The following is a 19,876-nucleotide window of genomic DNA, read 5'->3' as shown; positions in this document are numbered from 1 at the left end:
ACACGGCGGCCGGTCGGTACCATTGGGCCTTCAAGGCCAGTTGGGAAGGCGTTTGTTAGCACTCCCTCGAGGCAAAAACTTAGCCTGCAAAATGCTCGTTCTATTGTATTTCCTCTACATATTCGCAGTGAGAAGTCATCGATACTGTTCAACGGTGATACCTTACAGTATTCTTGGAATGGACAGTTTCCACATTCCGACCTTACTTCACACTACATCTGTCCTACGAGCCTACTTCAAGTGCACATCGATTCAAAGATTTTTGCAAGGAACACGTGAAGTGTCGGATCATTGCATCACTAGCAAGAGGACGCTTTTCTATTAGTGGCGGCTCTAAATCTTCACTGCGGGGAATTGATGAAAGACTTAAAAAATAGAAAAGAGAGAGAGAAGACAGATGTTTAATATGTCCAGTACGTTATTGCTGCTACTGTCATTTCTTCAAAAATGAATACACCATAAATTTTAAGTGGGAATATGGCGGTAACAAATGAATCTTTAGAAACATGGTCGAAAGCTTTGAGTCATAGGAGATACACTGTTGTACTCCCTATACAAATCACGACACACAGTTGAACTATGCTTGTTGAAAAGGAGAGGGTAAAACTTCTTTGTCGTTCTCTTCTCACCATCTCGACACGACGCCCATCGCACAACAGACGAGCCAGAGAGTTAAGAAAACCAATTCGACTCCTACGGCACTGATAGCAACTAGCAATTTACAACTGGTGCAAAGGTAAATTCTGCAAAGTTTTAGTTTCGATGCGTAAGTCTTCTGTCAGCACCATTACTCCAACCCAAAAATAGTTTGTCAGTTTCCCTCTGTTAAACGCTGAGGCAAATGCTCCACTTTGTTCCCAATGACACTTTTAATTTCTCAGTGAATCGCACCAATTTCTTTTCTTCGTCTCTGTTACGTACGTTTTTTTTCGCATTCCTCTTGCAGTGTTCATGTCATATTACTTTATAAATGTTGTATTCTACACAGAGGAGACAGACGTCATGGTGATGATGATTATGATGATGATGTTTGGTTTGTGGGGCGCTCAGCTGCGCGGTCATCAGCGCCTGTACAAAGTCCCAGGTTTTTTTTCCCACACAGTCCACTTTTTTGCACAGTCCAATCTAGCCACTGTCACGATTGATGATGATGAAACGATGAGGACAACACAAACACCCAGTCCCCGGGCAGATAAAATCCCCAACCCGACAGGGAATCGAACCTGGGACCCCATTATTATCCAGAGGCAGCAACGCTGTGGATCAGATGTCATGAAAAAGATATATGCACATATACACATGGCGGTAGTATAACGTACACAAGGTACAAACGGGCAGTGTATTAGTGGAGCTGTCATTTCAACTTAGATGATTCACGCGGAAATGTTTCCGACTTTATTATGGCCGTACGACAAGAATCAATAGACTCTGAACGCGGAATGGTAGTTGGTGCTATATGAATGCGACGTTCCATTTCCAAATCATTGCGGAATTTAATACGTCTGCAATGACAGTCTCAAGAGTGTGCAGAGAATACCAAATTTCAGGCATGACTTCTCACTACGGACAATGCAGTGTCCGACAGCCTTCACTTAACGACCGGGAGCAGCGTCATTTGCGTAGAGCTGCCAGAGATAATAGACTAGCGACACTGCATGAAATAACCACAGAAATCGATGTAGGATGTCGACGAAGTGTCCGTTAGAACTGTGCGGCGAAATCTGACGTTAATGGGCTGTGGCAGCAGACGGCAGACGCGAGTGCCTTTGCGCCATATCGCCTGCAATGCTTCTCCTGGGCTCGTGAACATATCGGTTGGACGCAACATAACTGGAAAATCGTGGCCTGGTCTGATGACTTCTGATTTCAGTTGACAAAAGCTGTCGGTTGCGTTCTAGCCACAAAGCCCTGGACACAAGTTGTCAACAAAGCGCTGTGCAAGCTGGTCGTGGCTCAATAATGGTGAGTATTGTTTTTAAGTGGAATTTACTGGGTCCTCTAGTCCAGCTGAACCGATTATTGACGGAAATGGTTGTGTTCGGCTACTTGCTCCCAAACAACGATGGAATTTTTATGGATGACAGTGCGCCTTGTCACTGAACCAGAATTGTCCAGAATTAGGTTGAAAAACATGCCGGACAATCTGAGCGAATGATTTGGCCACCCGCATCTCCCGACATGAATCACATCGAACACACTTGGTGCATAATCGAGAGGTCAGTTTCTGCACAAAAACCAAAACCGGCAAAACTTTCGCAGCTATGGACGGCAAAAGAGGCAGCAAGCCTCTGTGTTTCTGAGGAGAACTTGTGTCCATGCCAGGTCGAGTAGTTACACCACCGGGCAAAAGGATGTCCGACGGGGTATTAAGAGGAGTCCCATCACTGTTGTCATCTCAGTGTAATTTCTAAACGTTGTACCCTACATTGCGTGTGATTTACAATACCCCTGTCCTAATGAATGCCAGGTTAATTTTGAGTGAGTGCCTGACGTCTCACATGTGGCAAGATTCTACTGATCTCATGTTTCTATCTTCACTGATGTAGAAGTTGCAGTATTGTAAAATCAGATGAATTGTTATGCAGCATCCTGTAGAGTTATTCCTAGTAAACTCACTTCAGCACTACCTCCTTATAGCTCTCAAAGGAAACTGGAAACGTAAGACAATAACAGCACATGAAAAAGGATTTATTTCTGAGTATTTAGTCTGTACCGTTCAGTAAGTACATAATACATTTCAAAGACATTCCAAATACGGAATTTAGTTTAAGGCTCATCGGTGGAGTGCAGTCCGTGGTTCAGGTACGGTACGGCTCCGCAGAGCACGTTTCGTGAAAGTGGCTGCCGCAGCGCGGGCAGGAACTCCGGCCCACAGGGTCAGCCGGCGCCGGAGCCGCGGCGGCCGCCGCTGTGCTTTTTGCCTGCTGCGGGGGCGGTGGGCGGCGCCAGCAGCTCCACAGCCGCCGCGGCGTCGCCGCCGGTGTAGTGCCGGGGCGGCCGGCAGAGGAAGCGCACGGGCGGCGACAGCAGCGCCGGGTCCACGTCTGAGGGGCGGCGCGCGCCCGTGCAGAAGCTGACCGCCAGACCCACCGCGATGGCGGCGATCGCGCCCAACAGCGTGTAGTACATGTACGAGATCTGGAACAGCAGCGGCGCCTCCGCCGGCGCCGCCTCTGGCCTGCAACAGGTGTGTGGCTGTCAGCGGCGCAGTTACGGGAGGATATCGTGGGGCAATACGGGAATATGCACAACTAAGTTGGCCCCCAACTGCGCTGACGGCGCGGTGGGGGAGGGGACAATGGCAGTACGGGCAGAGGTCCTTTGTGAGCAGCCACCGCGTCCTACGGGGTGCAGTTCGAAGCCTCTGCACAAATGTATATCTCGCTTACATCTCCATGACTTCTCCGCAAGTGTTTGACAGAGGGTTGACCTCATTCAGACTATCTATTGAATATCTTGAATTCTGATTTTACTTATTATATTACGATCGTCTGTTCTCCCTATGTAGATGGGAGTCAACGAAATGTCTGAGCATTTGGAGGAGTAATTTGGTGACCAAAAAACCTCTTGCCACAACGATAAACGCCGTTTTTTCAATGGTTGCCACCCTAACTCGCTAACACATTCATGATCTCTCTCATTAGGCACTAGGCTGGCCTTCTTCGAACGTTTTCGATATCCTAAATCAATCCTGTGTGGTAAGGATCCTGTACAGCATCCTGCACAGTTATACCTAATAATCTCACTTCAGTACTACCTCTTTATAGCTGTCAATGGGAAAAGTAGACGTAAGAAAATAACAGCACATGAAAAAGGATATGTTTCTGAGTATTCACGGGGACAGTGAGCGCAGTCTCTTTAGTAGACTTGTAGCACCTTTAAGAGATCAGTCAATTAACTGCTCACATTAGACACATACACTGCATACGTATCCTCCTGTACCCCCATGCCTCGTGATGACTGGGTGTTGTGTGATGTCCATAGGTTAGTTAGGTTTAAGTAGTTCTAAGTTCTAGGGGACTGATGACCATAGATGTTAAGTCCCATAGTGCTCAGAGCCATTTGAACCATTTTGAACTGTACCCCCATCTCTGACTGCCAATCTCCTTCTCCCACCCTCTCTCTGTCCAGCCTCTCCTCCGTAGCCTCTGTCACTGCCCCCCCCCCTACCTTACCTCTCTGTCCATCCCCTTCTCAACTCTCTCTGTCAATCACCTCTCCTCTTTCTTTCTGTCTACTCCAGCCTCGACCCATTTTGTTCACTTCTTCCCTCTTTCTCTGTCAATATATTTCTGCCACCTTCTCTCCATCCATCTCCTCCTGACACCCCCCCCCCCTATCTGTCCATTTCCTCTTGCTCCCTGTCATCTACTCCTCCCTAATTTTCACGATTCATTCCCTGCCCCTTTTCCCTGTCCATCTTCTCCTGACCCCTCTCAGCAACCACCTCTACATCTCCATCCTTTCTGCTCATCTACTTCTCATTCCACCTCTTTCTTCTTCTCTACCTCTCAGCCTATCTACTCCTCCACCTCAATCTATCTGCTCCTCCCCCTCTCTGTCCATCTCCTGTTCCCCATATCGATTTCGCCCTGCCAATCTTTTTGCCTACCTCCTCCTTCCCCTTTCGCTGTTCATCTCCTGCTCCCCACCTCTCTGTGCCAAACTGATCCGGCATCCTCTGTCCAAATTCATTCCATCCTACCCCTCTCTCTGTTTATCCTCTCCTATGGTCATGTCAACCTACCCCAGCCATGAAAAAATGGTTCAAATGGCTCTGAGCACTATGGGACTCAACTGCTGTGGTCATAAGTCCCCTAGAACTTAGAACTACTTAAACTTAACTAACCTAAGGACATCACACACATCCATGCCCGAGGCAGGATTCGAACCTGCGACCGTAGCGGTCGTGCGGTTCCAGACTGAAGCGCCTTTAACCGCGCGGCCACTCCGGCCGGCCCCAGCCATGACCATCCACATTTGTGGCCCCTGAAAAACAAGTTGATAAACCAGGCCAATATTATTTCCACAACACACTTGTTGCACAGGGCATCGTACACACTGTTCTTTGTGCATATCTCAACTTGTAGGACAGGAAGGACTTTCAAATTTATTCCGTGCTGCTACTCGGGATGCGTGCAGTTTCGGTGAAAAATTTGTTTGAATTCGATCCATAAGTTTGGGAGGAGATGCTGGACTCACATGCGCGAGCGCGCGCACACACAAACATACAGAGTGTTCAAAAAAGCATCGAATACTTTGATAGGTGGTAGTACCTATTGAAACAAGAAAAATAAGTTCGCCGGCCGTTTGACCGTGCGATTAAAGGCGCTGCAGTCTGGAACCGCAAGACCGCTACGGTCGCAGGTTCGAATCCAGCCTCGGGCATGGATGTTTGTGATGTCCTCACGTTAGTTAGGTTTAACTAGTTCTAAGTTCTAGGGGACTAATGACCTCAGCAGTTGAGTCCCATAGTGCTCAGAGCCATTTGAACCATAGCCAAAAATAAGTTCGGTAAACATGGGTCCAGAAAGGCATACCCTCCGTGACAAACACGTGTTTAGAGGAGGTGTTCAACGTGGCGTCCATTCATGACAGTCCACCCCTCAGCCCTTCGGCGTACGGAATGACGCTCCCTTTGAAGTATACCCGGTTGTTGTACCTCCTGGCATCCATTGAAGACACGACACTGTAGTGTCCGTACATCGTTGATTGGCGTGTGTAGACCAGTTATTTCAAATGTCTAGGTGACTGAGGTCTGGAGAACGAGCAGGGCAAGGTGTGGGCCCCCTCTGATCAACCCAGCGGTCCTCAAATGTCTGCATGAGATGTCCGTGTACACTTGCACGAAAGTGTGCTGGTGTGCCATCATGCGTGAACAACATTTGTATTCGTTGTTGCAATGGCACAGCCTACAACAAGGTAGGCAATACATTAATGAAGAAGACCAAATAATGCGCCCCAGTTAATCTTTGTAGGAGCACATATCGCTATATTAATATATCGCCAAGTACGTGTTGATTCCTTCTTTCCCGAACTGCTAGAGGATTTACATCGGCCCATACATGCTGATTATGGAAATTCACGACACCATCTCGTGTGGACCCTGCCTCAACGGTAAATCAAGTCTTGGATGTGAACAGTGGACCTGCGGTACACTTCTGCAACAGCCACAGAACGGGTGCCTACCATGATGATCCTGCTGCCATAGGGCCTGAAAGCGCTGTAGATGATAAGGGTACAGGAATTTTTTATGAAGTATCCCCCAGATAACAGTGTGAGACGCGCCTTCTCCTGCTGCTAATCGCTTCAAGGGTCTCAAGGGTTTCTTCCACTGACGTAGCACGCGCTCCTCTATGGCAGGCGTGTGGCCTGCGTGGGGCCTTTCAGTGTCAATCTTCCGATGTGCAAAGGTACCTGTGTCCCTCACACGTTGGAAAAACCCACCGAACAGCTTATCAGAGGGCACTCTGCACTGTCGACATTTTTTCAGCGTAGGAGTCTCGGGCTCACAACGTACGTCAATTTTCTAAACCATAGCAGAATATCATATCCGGCGTGCCATTTCTAACAAACGGTGATAGAGAAAATGCAAATTACTGCACCATTTGTACGTACAAATAGTGCACTAACAGTAAACACTTAACTGAATCCGCGTTTGGAAGAAGGTAGAACACCATCATACATGCCAAGGGTGGACGGCCTGTACAATAGAGCACACAAATACAATGAAAACTAGCGTAGAAAATGGTTCAAATGGCTTTGAGCACTATGGGGCTTAACATCTGAGCTCATCAGTCCCCTAGAACTTAGAACTACTTAAACGTAACCAACCTAAGGGCATCACACACATCCACGCCCGAGGCAGGATTCGAACCTGCGACCGTAGCGGTCGTGCTGTTCCAGACTGAAGCTCCTCTGCCGAAAACTAACGTAGACTGAAACACGACTTGAACTGCACAACTGACTGCAGACCTTCTAATGGCAGATAGTGTGCTGTGAAAAAGACCCTGCCGACACATTTGTCAGAGCACCAATGCAATGACTGTGCTAATGTACTAATGTCCGCAACCAAATGTCGCGCAACCCTTCCTATAAACACTTGCTTATCTCGATAAGCGTCTCCGGATCCATATTGGACTTATTTTTCTGGTTTTCCTCAGTACTACCACCTTTCAAAGCACTCGACGATTATTTTTGAACGCCTGGGACAGCTGATTATTGCTAAAATGAACCTCAATAAATTGAATTACTCGATAGAGAGAAATAGTGGCCAGATCTCTTCAAGGAACCTAAATGAAGTGAAGAAGAGACGAGTCTCCTACTTTTCTTCAAAACACAAATGGGGTTCACATTTGTTTGGCGGCTAGGTGTAGGCCAAAACCTTCACGTTGTGAAAAACTGAATGGAAAGACAATACCTAAATATCTCCTCCCATCAGGACATGAGACCAGACCATAGTCACCAAAACACGTAATTCATGTTACTGTATCAAAAGTCTCTGTGCAGACCACTCATCTTATGACTTGGTTATAAAGCGAAGTATATAGCAGCACTGAACGCTGTAATGTGGGATGTTTACCTTGGGGTTGTGCTGGTGAACACACCAGCTGTGACGTTGGCCGCACAGCCGTCTGTAGTGGTGGGCAGCCATGGGTAGACTATGGTGCCAGTGGCCATAGCGTTCTGCGCTCCCACCAGGATCACCGACACCAGCACCATGCTAGCCAGGCCTCCGGCGATAGCGCCCTGTACACCCATGTCGTACTTAGAATGTGAAAGGCACGTTTGGTGCGTAGTAGAGTAACAGTGTAACACGTAGACGGCTTAACATAGTACTAACATTATTTTGTCGATTGAAACACTTTTCAATTTCAATAGTTGTTCCTAACTACCTACATGACCATGTTGTAGCATGAAACATGTTTCCACATTTGGAAAAACTGTAATTTGCGGGATCGGTTTCTGTAAATTCAAAAAAAAGACAGCAACAAATGGAGAGTGAATGTCATCTCTTAAAAATAAAATTAAATGATTTGTTAAACTCTTATTACAGAACTGCATAGAGGTGAAAGTTTGGATACAATAATCTCTCCTACTCCACTAGAACTGTCAAGTTACAGATATTTGGAGGGACGTATAAATCTATACATAACAAAAAGAAATAACGTTTGGTTCGGTTTACGAAAAACGCTTCGCTGTTTGCCCTGTTCGTATAATTAGTCTCAATTGTTATGAAGAATAATGACTACAGCCATAAAACTTTGGATCTAATGGTAGCACATGCATTCTTTCTGGTGACAACGAAAACACTACGTCAAGTATCAGAACAATCCGCAAAAGTGCGTTGTCTCGGGTACTGCAATGGCCACTCAAGGAGTTTCTATCCAAAATGCATGACCGGCAGCTATAAAATACACTCCTGGAAATTGAAATAAGAACACCGTGAATTCATTGTCCCAGGAAGGGGAAACTTTATTGACACATTCCTGGGGTCAGATACATCACATGATCACACTGACCGAACCACAGGCACATAGACACAGGCAACAGAGCATGCACAATGTCGGAACTAGTACAGTGTATATCCACCTTTCGCAGCAATGCAGGCTGCTATTCTCCCATGGAGACGATCGTAGAGATGCTGGATGTAGTCCTGTGGAACGGCTTGCCATGCCATCTCCACCTGGCGCCTCAGTTGGACCAGCGTTCGTGCTGGACGTGCAGACCGCGTGAGACGACGCTTCATCCAGTCCCAAACATGCTCAATGGGGGACAGATCCGGAGATCTTGCTGGCCAGGGTAGTTGACTTACACCTTCTAGAGCACGTTGGGTGGCACGGGATACATGCGGACGTGCATTGTCCTGTTGGAACAGCAAGTTCCCTTGCCGGTCTAGGAATGGTAGAACGATGGGTTCGATGACGGTTTGGATGTACCGTGCACTATTCAGTGTCCCCTCGACGATCGCCAGTGGTGTACGGCCAGTGTAGGAGATCGCTCCCCACACCATGATGCCGGGTGTTGGCCCTGTGTGCCTCGGTTGTATGCAGTCCTGATTGTGGCGCTCACCTGCACGGCGCCAAACACGCATACGACCATCATTGGCACCAAGGCAGAAACGACTCTCATCGCTGAAGACGACACGTCTCCATTCGTCCCTCCATTCACGCCTGTCGCGACACCACTGGAGGCGGGCTGCACGATGTTGGGGCGTGAGCGGAAGACGGCCTAACGGTGTGCGGGACCGTAGCCCAGCTTCATGGAGACGGTTGCGAATGGTCCTCGCCGATACCCCAGGAGCAACAGTGTCCCTAATTTGCTGGGAAGTGGCGGTGCGGTCCCCTACGGCACTGCGTAGGATCCTACGGTCTTGGCGTGCATCCGTGCGTCGCTGCGGTCCGGTCCCAGGTCGACGGGCACATGCACCTTCCGCCGACCACTGGCGACAACATCGATGTACTGTGGAGACCTCACGCCCCACGTGTTGAGCAATTCGGCGGTACGTCCACCCGGCCTCCCGCATGCCCACTATACGCCCTCGCTCAAAGTCCGTCAACTGCACATACGGTTCACGTCCACGCTGTCGCAGCATGCTACCAGTGTTAAAGACTGCGATGGAGCTCCGTATGCCACGGCAAACTGTCTGACACTGACGGCGGCGTTGCACAAATGCTGCGCAGCTAGCGCCATTCGACGGCCAACACCGCGGTTCCTGGTGTGTCCGCTGTGCCGTGCGTGTGATCATTGCTTGTGCAGCCCTCTCGCAGTGTCCGGAGCAAGTATGGTGGGTCTGACACACCGGTGTCAATGTGTTCTTTTTTCCATTTCCAGGAGTGTATAAATGAGGCTAGTGTGTTCTAGTATTAATGACCGGAGTGAAACATAACCAGCAAATCACTTATTTGAAACGTATCTTCAGCTATTATGTCCGCCCCGATAGCTGAGTGGTCAGCGTGACTGATTGCCGTCCTACTGGCCCGGGTTCCATTCCCAGTTGGGTAGGGTATTTTCTCCGCTGAGGACTGGGTGTTGCGTTTTCTTGTCTTCATCATCATTTCATCCCCATCGGGCGCGCAGGTCGCCCAATGTGGCGTCGAATGTAATGAGACCTGCACCGAGGCAGCCGCACCTGCCCCGCAAGGGGCCTCCCGGCCATTGACGCCAAAACCTCGTTTCCATTTCCGTCAGCTATTACCAATTACTACATTTATAATAATTATAGAATATATTTAATACGAAAAATTCGTGACCTCAGTAGGTGTATGACAGTGAACGTTTTTCTTACGTCAAAATATATGCGCCACTGGTTTGCGTTCTTCTGTCGACACAGGAATATTGCAGAAGTTAAACATAGTCTGAAAGACCCTGTAAAACATCAACGTACAGCAGCTACACGTTAGGCCCTCAAGGTACTGTGGAACAGAGTGCTAATAAGAGATCATGGATAAAAATATGTAAATGTATTATGCTGTAACAAGTCAAGACAAAAGCTCGGTAGTGCAGGTTCTTAGTCTAGGTTATGAAGGCATGCCAACGAATAAATTAGAGCTAGCTTGTCTTGTTTAACACGAAACTTGGAAAGAACAGAGCAGCAGTAGAAACAGAAGACTTCTCCTGTCTAGGGAAGAACATTGTACAGATGGTGCCGAAGGAATGGAGGTATCAACTGTAGACTGACGCTAGCGAAGACGTCTTTCCTCAATAAAATCGCTCTACTGCTACCAGATTAAAAGTTATGTGTGGAGCATCATAAATGGAGATTCAATGAAAGTTCAAATGGTTCAAATGGCTCTGAGCACTATGCGACTTAACTTCTGAGGTCATCAGTCGCCTAGAACTTAGAACTAATTAAACCTAACTAACCTAAGGACATCACACACATCCATGCCCGAGGCAGGATTCGAACCTGCGACCGCAGCGGTCACGCGGTTCCAGATTGAAGCGCCTTTAACCGCACGGTCACACCGGCCGGCTTCAATGAAAGCATCTGAAATTTAGTGCTATCGTACATTCTCTAAAACAGATCTATTGGTGTATAGTAGCAAGCACCACGCTAGCTTACGAGACAGGGATGTGGGCTACACCTGGACCATTGAATCTGTACAGCGTATTATTGACCGTGGGATAGTGCACTGGCTAGCTTGAGTGTGGTTTTTAGACGATTTACAACGCTCGTTTAGCCACACGCCGTGTTAGTCCCAAAGTTCTACCTTTAGGGAATACGATACACAGACGGTTAAAATACGATAACACAAGACAATTTTTCCACGGTTCACGCGGCTTAACTGTCTTAGATACACTATGTGATCAAAAGTATCCGGACACCACCCAAAACATACGTTCTTCATATCAGGTGCATTGTGCTGCCACCTGCAGTCAGGTACTCTATATCAGCGACCTCAGTAGTCATTAGACATCATGAGAGAGCAGAATGGGGCGCTCCGCCGAACTCACGGGTCGGGTGATTGGGTGTCACTGTTGTCATACGCCTGTACGCGAGATTTCCACGCTCCTAAAGATCCCTAGGTCCTCTGTTTTCGATATGATAGTGAAGTGGAAACGCGAAGGGACACGTACAGCATAAAAGCGTACAGGCCGACCTCGTCTGTTGACTGACAGAGACCGCCGGCACTTGAAGAGGGTCATAATGTGTAATAGGCAGACATCTATCCAGACCATCACACAGGAATTCCAAACTGCATCAGGATCCACTGCAAGCACTATGACAGTTAGGTGGGAGGTGAGAAAACTTGGATTTCATGGTCGAGCAGCTGCTCATAAGCCACAAATCTCTCCGGTAAATGCCACACGACGCCTCGCTTGGTATAAGGAGTGTAAACATGGGACGATGGAAGGTGAACGTCATCTGCTAGCGTGTGTAGTGTCAACAGTAAAATTCTGAGGCGGTGGTGTTATGATGTGGTCATGTTTTTCATGGATGAGGCTTGCGTCCCTTGTTGTTTTGCGTGGCACTATCACAGCACAGGCTCACATTGATGTTTTAAGCACCTTCTTGCTTCCCACTGTTGAAGAGAAAATCGGGGATGGCGATTGCATCTTTCAACACGATCGAGCACCGGTTCATAATGCAAGGTCTTTGGCGAAGTGGTTACACGACAATAACATCCCTGTATTAGACTGGTCTTTGCAGAATCATGACCTGAATCGTATAGAACACTGTTGAGATATTTTGGAACGCCGATTTCGTGCCAGGCCTCAGCGACCGACATCGGACCTCTCCTCAGTGAACCACTTCGTGAAGAATGGGCTGCCATTCCCCAGGAAACCTTCCAGCACCTGATTGAACGTATGCTTGCGAGAGTAGAAGCAGTCATCGATGTTAAGTGTGAACCATCACCACATTGAACTCCAGCTTTACCGATGGAGGGCGACACGAAATTGTAAGTCATTTTCAGCCAGGCGTCCATATACTTTTGATCACATTATATATTTGGACGACAGTGACATGAGAAAAGGGACGGGGCAAAATGTTAATAAAACAAAATTTGTCAAATTCAGAAAGTAGATTGCACATTAGCCGGAATAGACTGTGGGGTAAAGGAAAATCAACGAAAGAAGATTGTTAAAAATTAAGAGAAGAGGTAAGGTGCAAACTGAGGAACTAGAAAGAGTAAGTGGAGGATGAATTCAATGAGAGACCCCTACAGCCAAAAGTGACAGTTAGGTAGGACATCTGCTGTCTGCTACGACACCCAGGAGCAAATAACTTTGTGGCATAAGACGTAGGACATCGGCAGCGTCAAAGGGCAAGTCAGAGTGTTGAACACGCAAAATATATTATAGAGAATTTCGTGCATATTCGTGGTAATTAAGAAGAGATGAAAATATGAACCCAAGGTAGGAAAAAAATGGTGGCTTAGGGTTGAGTTAGAAGTAGTAAAGAGCCACCGAGAATTATTATTCCGTCCTCCAGCTACGAACACTGCAGCTATCGGTAGCATTTTCATAGAGCTCTCGCACCTACGAAACCATTCTGTGACCAAACATATCGCTCGTATTTGAATTTCCTCTATCTCTTAACTCTACTGAGGATCCCGAGCTAAAGTGCAATACTGAACAATCGTTCGAATAGGGGAAAAAAAACTTCTTTCGGGGATGAACTACATTTCCTTAAGATTCTCACAGTGGACCTTGTTGTGGTGTCAGCATTCGCTAATATTTGTTTTAAGTGGTCGTTCTACCTTAGGTAGCTCCTGATGATTATTTTAAACTATTTAAGGTAGCTACTGTTAGTTTCGTGCTCCAAGGATCACTTGGACGATAAATCCTAGCGATGTTAAACGAGTCACTTTGTATTTATATCAAAATTTACTTTGTGAATAAGATCACACATGTTACAGTGATAGAAATACTTCTACGGAACAGAATCGGTCTTTGAGGAGAAGGTTTTTCATTGTTCTCAGATTTTACATTTTACGTTATGTAACACTGGTTAAGTGATCAAAATTTTGGTGGCAGCATTGTGGATCCCATTTTGTGCTTAAGAGAACGATATGTGTCATGATAAATGTCATTTATTCATCTGGTATTGTAACTATGTATATCATATTCATTTTGAACTGTATTGAATTATTTACAACCAACGTCGTGAGGGAATAACTATACTGTGGAGTAGTAGTCAAAACCCCTAACTCCTTAAACACATGTCTGCTATGTCGTTGTGGGTGAGTACCAAATATTAATCTCACAGAACGTTTCTGGATAATGAATACTTTCTTTCATCATCGTGAGCTACCCCAAAATATTATTCGATATGACACTGTTGAACATTAAAAATATGTTACCTTACTGATTCGTCTCTTTCCAAGATTTGCTGTGACTTTAAGTGCAAATGTGGCTGAACTAAATTTTCTTTAGGCGTTTCAAAATGTACTTTTTCCAGTTTAATTTCTCATCAACATGGATACTAAAAATTTTTAAAGTTTCCAACCGATTTATTAAATTTTAAAATTAAGGTTGAGACCGTTATTCTTTATCATTTCTTCTGTTGCAGTGTGTATGCGTGGATTGATTCCAATACTAAGGAAAGATACTATGCTTGCTGTATTAAATGGAAGATTGTAACATATATGAGGAACAATAGTTCACCTATGACTGAGCCTTGGGGAACCCCATATGTGATTTCTCCCCAGACATAATAATGTCCTCTAAACACATTAGTTCAGCTACTAAGTATATCTTCCTCTGTTCTTTTGGTTAGACATACCGTTATCCATTGGTTAGCTTTACCGTCAATCCCACAAACCATCTATTTCTCTAGTAGAATACTGTGATTCACACAGTCAAAAGCCTTAGATAATGCGCAGAAAATACCAACCGTCTCTATTTTTATTATTTAGTGCTTGTAATATTTGGTAAATGAGCATGTAAGTGACATTCTCACTAGATAAGATACTTTACTAGAATATGTCCTCTCAAAAAATTTTAAAAACATCAGTAGTGAAACATGTTAGTAGTTACAGACATCTGTCCTATCCCCTTTCTTACTATGTAGCTTAACAACGGCACATAGTCATCTCTCTAAATAAAATAATAATGCCTAATGTTGCAGGTTTTCAAACAATATGAAATGAGGTGATGGGGTGGCCCCAACTACGAACTCACAAACTCAGAGTTGAAATATTGAATGCTTTGTCTAGGGGCTGGAATGCGTAGTTGCCGCATTACAAGTCAAATTCTGCTCAGTCTCCAGTAAGCAATATTAATATACTCATGAATCAAATGTTCGAAAGTTTCTATCACTCGGAAATTCCGAATTATGAATGTAACATATAAATTTATAAATGAAAGATAGAAATTAAGTAAAATCTGCAGGTACTATCTTAACGACTTTAAATGATGAGTACGATAGTAGAAGTACTTTTGAGAAAGCAGTATATTTTTCCAAAACACTTATTGGTGTCGATGGTCCAGCCATTACATAAAATATAAGTTGAATAACAGCGAAACAACAGATTCCTACTGCACGTAATTAGTTATGAACGACAACATAGCTCGCGAGATGTTCACTTCTAAACGCATACTACGTGTTCACTGTAGAAACCACGGAAATCTCACAAGTTCGCACTCCGAAGTATTTCTATCTCTCGCGACCACGCGCAAACCGCTCCACACTCCAAGTCTCTCTCGCGACCGTGCGTCCCTCGCACCGTACTGTTCCCCGACTCTCCCGTGTCCTCTCCCGAACTCCCTTGTCCTCTCTCGAAACAATGCTCTTTTCCCATTTCCAATCCAGTCTCCCCGTTCACGAGCGCTGTGATTGGCTGGAATACCCCCTCCATGTCTCAAAGCCGACGCGTACTCACAAACGTTCAAACACATTCGAAATACTGGATTTACATTAAATGAGTTGAAATTAAATAAATATTCCTACGGATGTACCATAAACAAGCTCTAACACACATTATTAAATACATAAACAAATTAAATAAAATTATTTCAAGGGAATAGCAACAAAAGGTAGGCCAGTAGCTTAATGTCTCTGTGCTTCCTAAAAAACAATAAATATTTAACCAATTTCTTCATGAACAGTATAGACTACTGAATCACAATACAGAATCACAAAAATATGGTAGTGAAAGTAATTAATTTGTCTTTTGCGTAAAAATTTTGGAAGCAGCAATAGTATTATGTCAAGGATGTTCGAGCTGTTTGTTGTGTTGTGGATTTCGTATTGTTTAGATGTTATCAGGTAATAAACTTACAAACAGTACGTAGAAAACTGTAAAAGTGCCTTTTCTTAAATGTGCAGAGATGTATAGCCAACCCTGAAATCGAATTTGCCCGAAACGAGACAATATTAACTTGAGGACAAACAGAATAACGTAAAACAACATTTACAAGACGTTTAACTTAAATTCATGACCAATGTAGCCTTTTTCTTTTATTTATTATCAAGGAAATGATAAAATATGACACAAACTAAATAACAGAATGTTGCTGTGGGGATTGTGAACCGAAAATAACAATCCTAATTTTTATCAAAGTAAAATAGGAGAAAAGTAAGAATCGTTTCGGTGATGCTCAAACTGCACCCGTTGAAACGCTGCAAGAGAAACGTTTTGCATCAGAGATAGGTTTACTGTTTTAATTCAGATCACAGATTATCCAAAAGCAGTCGCGCAATATTATACTTACCCCAACACGTATCCTGCTATATCAGATAAGCAGGAAGTCATTCGTTGGTTACTTGACAGGCCAGACCAGTAATAAACATCTGAGTTACTGTACGTCTCCTAAAAGTGACATTTTTTATAAGTTTTTCATTCTGCAACTCGATTTGTTCCTTATATAAAGTTATGAAATATTTTGGGAACATGGTGCATCAAAGTTGCAGTATTTTTTGTGGAAGACATAGCTACCATCATTTGCTCTCAAAGACTTCATAATCTTGCTACTAGTGCGGTCTATACATAAACCATCTTCTGTTACTGGTCAGAAAATCCGTTATTGCAGTTTACTTTCTGGCGCATTACGTATAGTTGCCTTAATACTAAATAGCCGAACAGCAATGTCGTTATTACACGTCTCTTTTGCGAGCGTTAAATGGGCAAGTCACAAAAAATCACAGGTTAATAAATAAATATACTGCAGCTATTCGCAATTGTTTCACGTTCCTTCAAAATGCTATACTTACCACTATTGCGAATTTAAATACGTGAATAAGTTCGTAACGTAGACACTGCTAAGTATTTTCGTTACTTGTGTCCTTGCGTCCGATACCATTACAATAGTAAATAAAGATATCACCTTGTGGAATGGCATGTTATCTAGAGCAGCAGCGAACTAGGTTGCGATTCAACGACAGGGAGCATGTAGTTACACTGGGGAAAGCAGGAGGGAGTGTTCTAAACGATGTGTGCCAGAGACTCACCTTTCCGTTGGCCCAGGGGAACAGCATACCCAGCGTGAAGACCCCGAGGAGTGCACCGGAAGTCACGCCTGCGATGCTATAGCCCAGCTGCAACACAGAGTAGAGTCGTGAAGTACCCGTATCGGACAAGTAGACTGGCTGGTGGCCATGGAAGCTTACTGTAATTCTGGGTGGATAATAAATTATATAGCTGGTTCTACACTGGCTATATAGCAGATGAAATGTCGTGTGGCTAAGGCCTCCCGTCGGGTAGACCGTTCGCCTGGTGCAGGTCTTTCGATTTGACGCCACTTCGGCGACCTGCGCGTCGATGGGGATGAAATGATGATGATGATTAGGACAACACAACACCCAGTCCCTGAGCGGAGAAAATCTCCGACCCAGCCAGGAATCGAACCCGGGACCTTAGGATTGACATTCCGTCACGCTGACCACTCAGTTACCGGGGCCGGACTGTATAGCAGATGAGCTTAGAGGATCAAAAATAATGGTCTATAGTATCAAGTGCGGCTGTTCACAGCAGGCCGTCCTCATCTTGAGTCAGCCGTTAGTGTACTTACAGATCATTTTGCTAAATTAGTTTCCGTCGTATGTAGAGTGAGGCAGCTATGACAGGTCATCCAAAATATATGTGCAACGATTAAATATATCGTAGTATGTATTGTTAAGTTACTGCAGACAATGCGGCGACTTTTCTGTCGTATGTAAGAAATTTTTATCGTTTATAGCTGACGAATTACTGCAATAGCTATATATTTATTTGTGTAGTTTTAAAATGAGTTTTCTAACAACGTAACTTGTGTGGAAGTTCAATAGTAGCAGATTAACAGTGACACTCTGTCACTATTACGGAAAGAGTTTCCAGAACCATCTTTCCTACAATACGAAATGTAAGAACAGGAACTACGGTAGTACTGTTTTCCCCTATTACCGTGACTTCTCGAAAACTGTTTACGTTTCATGGAATTCTGTAACCCGGTAATGGTTTCCTTTTCCGTGTATATATGTTTAAATATTTGGACAAAAACTGTAAAATATTTTGAAAAATTATTTTTCCTAAAGTAAGAAATTAAATAGATTAGAAAACATTAATGCCCGTTTAAATGATACTCGAAATTATTTACAGCAGCTCAGACGCTACTGCGTGATATTCCACCAGACAACTATGCTCTAGTACTCTTGAAAAGATTCTAAGTCAAGTACAGAAGTTTAAATTTTCAGTCGACGCCTCATTTGTTGTGCATGATACAGTTCGTTTTTATTTCCAAGATTTGTTCACAAAGCATCAAATACAACATATAGAGTGATTAACCTGCCCCTGCAACCCCCAACGCTTATAAATACAAGGTTTTCACATATTTCCCCACAAAGTATTAGTCGTACAGAAGAAATAAAAGGATATTTAACATTGTTAAATGTTTTGTTGGCATGCGTTTTAGCTAGATGCTGTTGTTTTCGAATTATTAAAGCAAAAGATACAGAAGTGACCTTCAAACGCGTTTTTTTTTTTCACTTTGGCTGTATATGACTGCTGTTCGCCACTAAGAAAGCATCCCGTCTGAAGTCTATTTCTTGCCACACTTAATTCGGAATATCTAGCGTCACTTCTGGAATTTCATATTGTATGGCTTCAAGTGTAATCATTTCCGTAATGCTCTCCAAACAGTTGACTGAAGAACTCCAAGCTCTTGCGAGACACAATATGTTGATTTCCTGGAGACTGTGAATAAAACTCTCTCGATGACTGGTGAGCGACCTGCAGATTTGATACTACGCATTCTACAACTAGTTTGAAAGAAATTCTGGTGCCCGAAGTAAATTGTAGGCCACTGGGTGTTTCCTTAAGGAACCCTGTACGAAACTGTTACTAACTTGTTTCAAAAACAGACGCAGCCAGCACTTCCAGGTCTTGTGAAGTCTACCATTTTGATTTACAACTTTCTGTCGCTTGTAGTGGCGTCTGAGAGCTCTAATGTAAGGAACGTTTACTTGCCTTATGATAGACGGATGTTGTTGATGTAAAATAAAAATGTAAATGTCGTGTGACTAGGTCCTCCCGTCGGGAAGACCGTTCGCCGTGTGCGTGTCCTTCGATTTGACGCCACTTGGGCGATTTGCGCGTCGATGGGAACGAAATGATGATGATTAGGACAACACAACACCCAGTCCCTGAGCGGAGAAAATCTCCAACCCAGCCGGGAATCGAACGTGGGCCATTAGGATTGACATTCTGTCGCGCTGACCATTTTTTTTTCTTTTTTTTCTTTTTTTTTTTTTTTTTGATCATTGTGTTTGGTCGATGCAGACGTCACATGACATCCGTTAAAGTTCGTTTCTTGATCCTTCCACTCAGTTTTATATTACAGAGGCCTACCAGCTCTCTGACTGAACACGCTGAGGTACCGTGCGGCAATACTCAGCTACCGGGGGCGGACGATTGTTGATGTATTAGGCATGGCTATTGTTCGTTTTGTTGTATACTACGTTTCGTAACACGGAATAGATAACTATTACAGAACTGTTAACTATCACGCAAAAAATGCGTTGCTAAAGAAACAACCTTAGCACAACACTAACACTCAATACAGGAACTGGCTTGTTGTATCTACCGCTGTAAAATCCTATACACAGTTACACAATACTATCCCTTCCAAAGGGATACGAAATATGCTACACTGCCTACTGGTAACGAAGATGGATACAACAGAGCATCTTCCCTGATACTCGGTTCGAGGAGTTTTCAGCTAAAACTGTACTAGCATTGTGTGTGCTTCAAAGAATTGGACTAGGTCGCTAATTTTGTCAGTGATTCATCAGTAGAACTATTAGAATATTTGCACAGCAGTCAATAGGAATGTACATACGGGAAAGAAATGATGAACACTTATTTTGTCCATCCACCGTAACTCTATTTATGTGGTAAATTTGTGGTAAGGTCTTATGGGACCAAACTGCTGAGGTCATCGGTCCCTAAGCTTA

General features: G+C 44.5%; 1 protein-coding gene across 1 annotated transcript in view; it reads right to left on the bottom strand.

The window, feature by feature from the left end:
* Nucleotides 1–2,672: 2,672 nt before the first annotated feature.
* Nucleotides 2,673–19,876, bottom strand: part of LOC126480666 (sodium-coupled monocarboxylate transporter 2-like) — a 110,790-nt gene continuing 93,586 nt past the window's right edge. The window contains exons 11-13 of the mRNA XM_050103889.1: nucleotides 16,898–16,984; nucleotides 7,583–7,749; nucleotides 2,673–3,178 (exon numbers count right to left, since the gene is read on the bottom strand). Coding sequence (XP_049959846.1) covers nucleotides 2,878–3,178; nucleotides 7,583–7,749; nucleotides 16,898–16,984 — 555 coding nt within the window. The 3' untranslated portion in view covers nucleotides 2,673–2,877. The remainder of the gene's footprint in view (nucleotides 3,179–7,582; nucleotides 7,750–16,897; nucleotides 16,985–19,876) is intronic.

This window comes from Schistocerca serialis, chromosome 5 (assembly GCF_023864345.2).
Source record: "Schistocerca serialis cubense isolate TAMUIC-IGC-003099 chromosome 5, iqSchSeri2.2, whole genome shotgun sequence".
Taxonomy (NCBI): domain Eukaryota; kingdom Metazoa; phylum Arthropoda; class Insecta; order Orthoptera; family Acrididae; genus Schistocerca; species Schistocerca serialis.
Note: the sequence above shows the minus strand (reverse complement) of the source record. Positions and strands in the feature narration are given on the sequence as shown.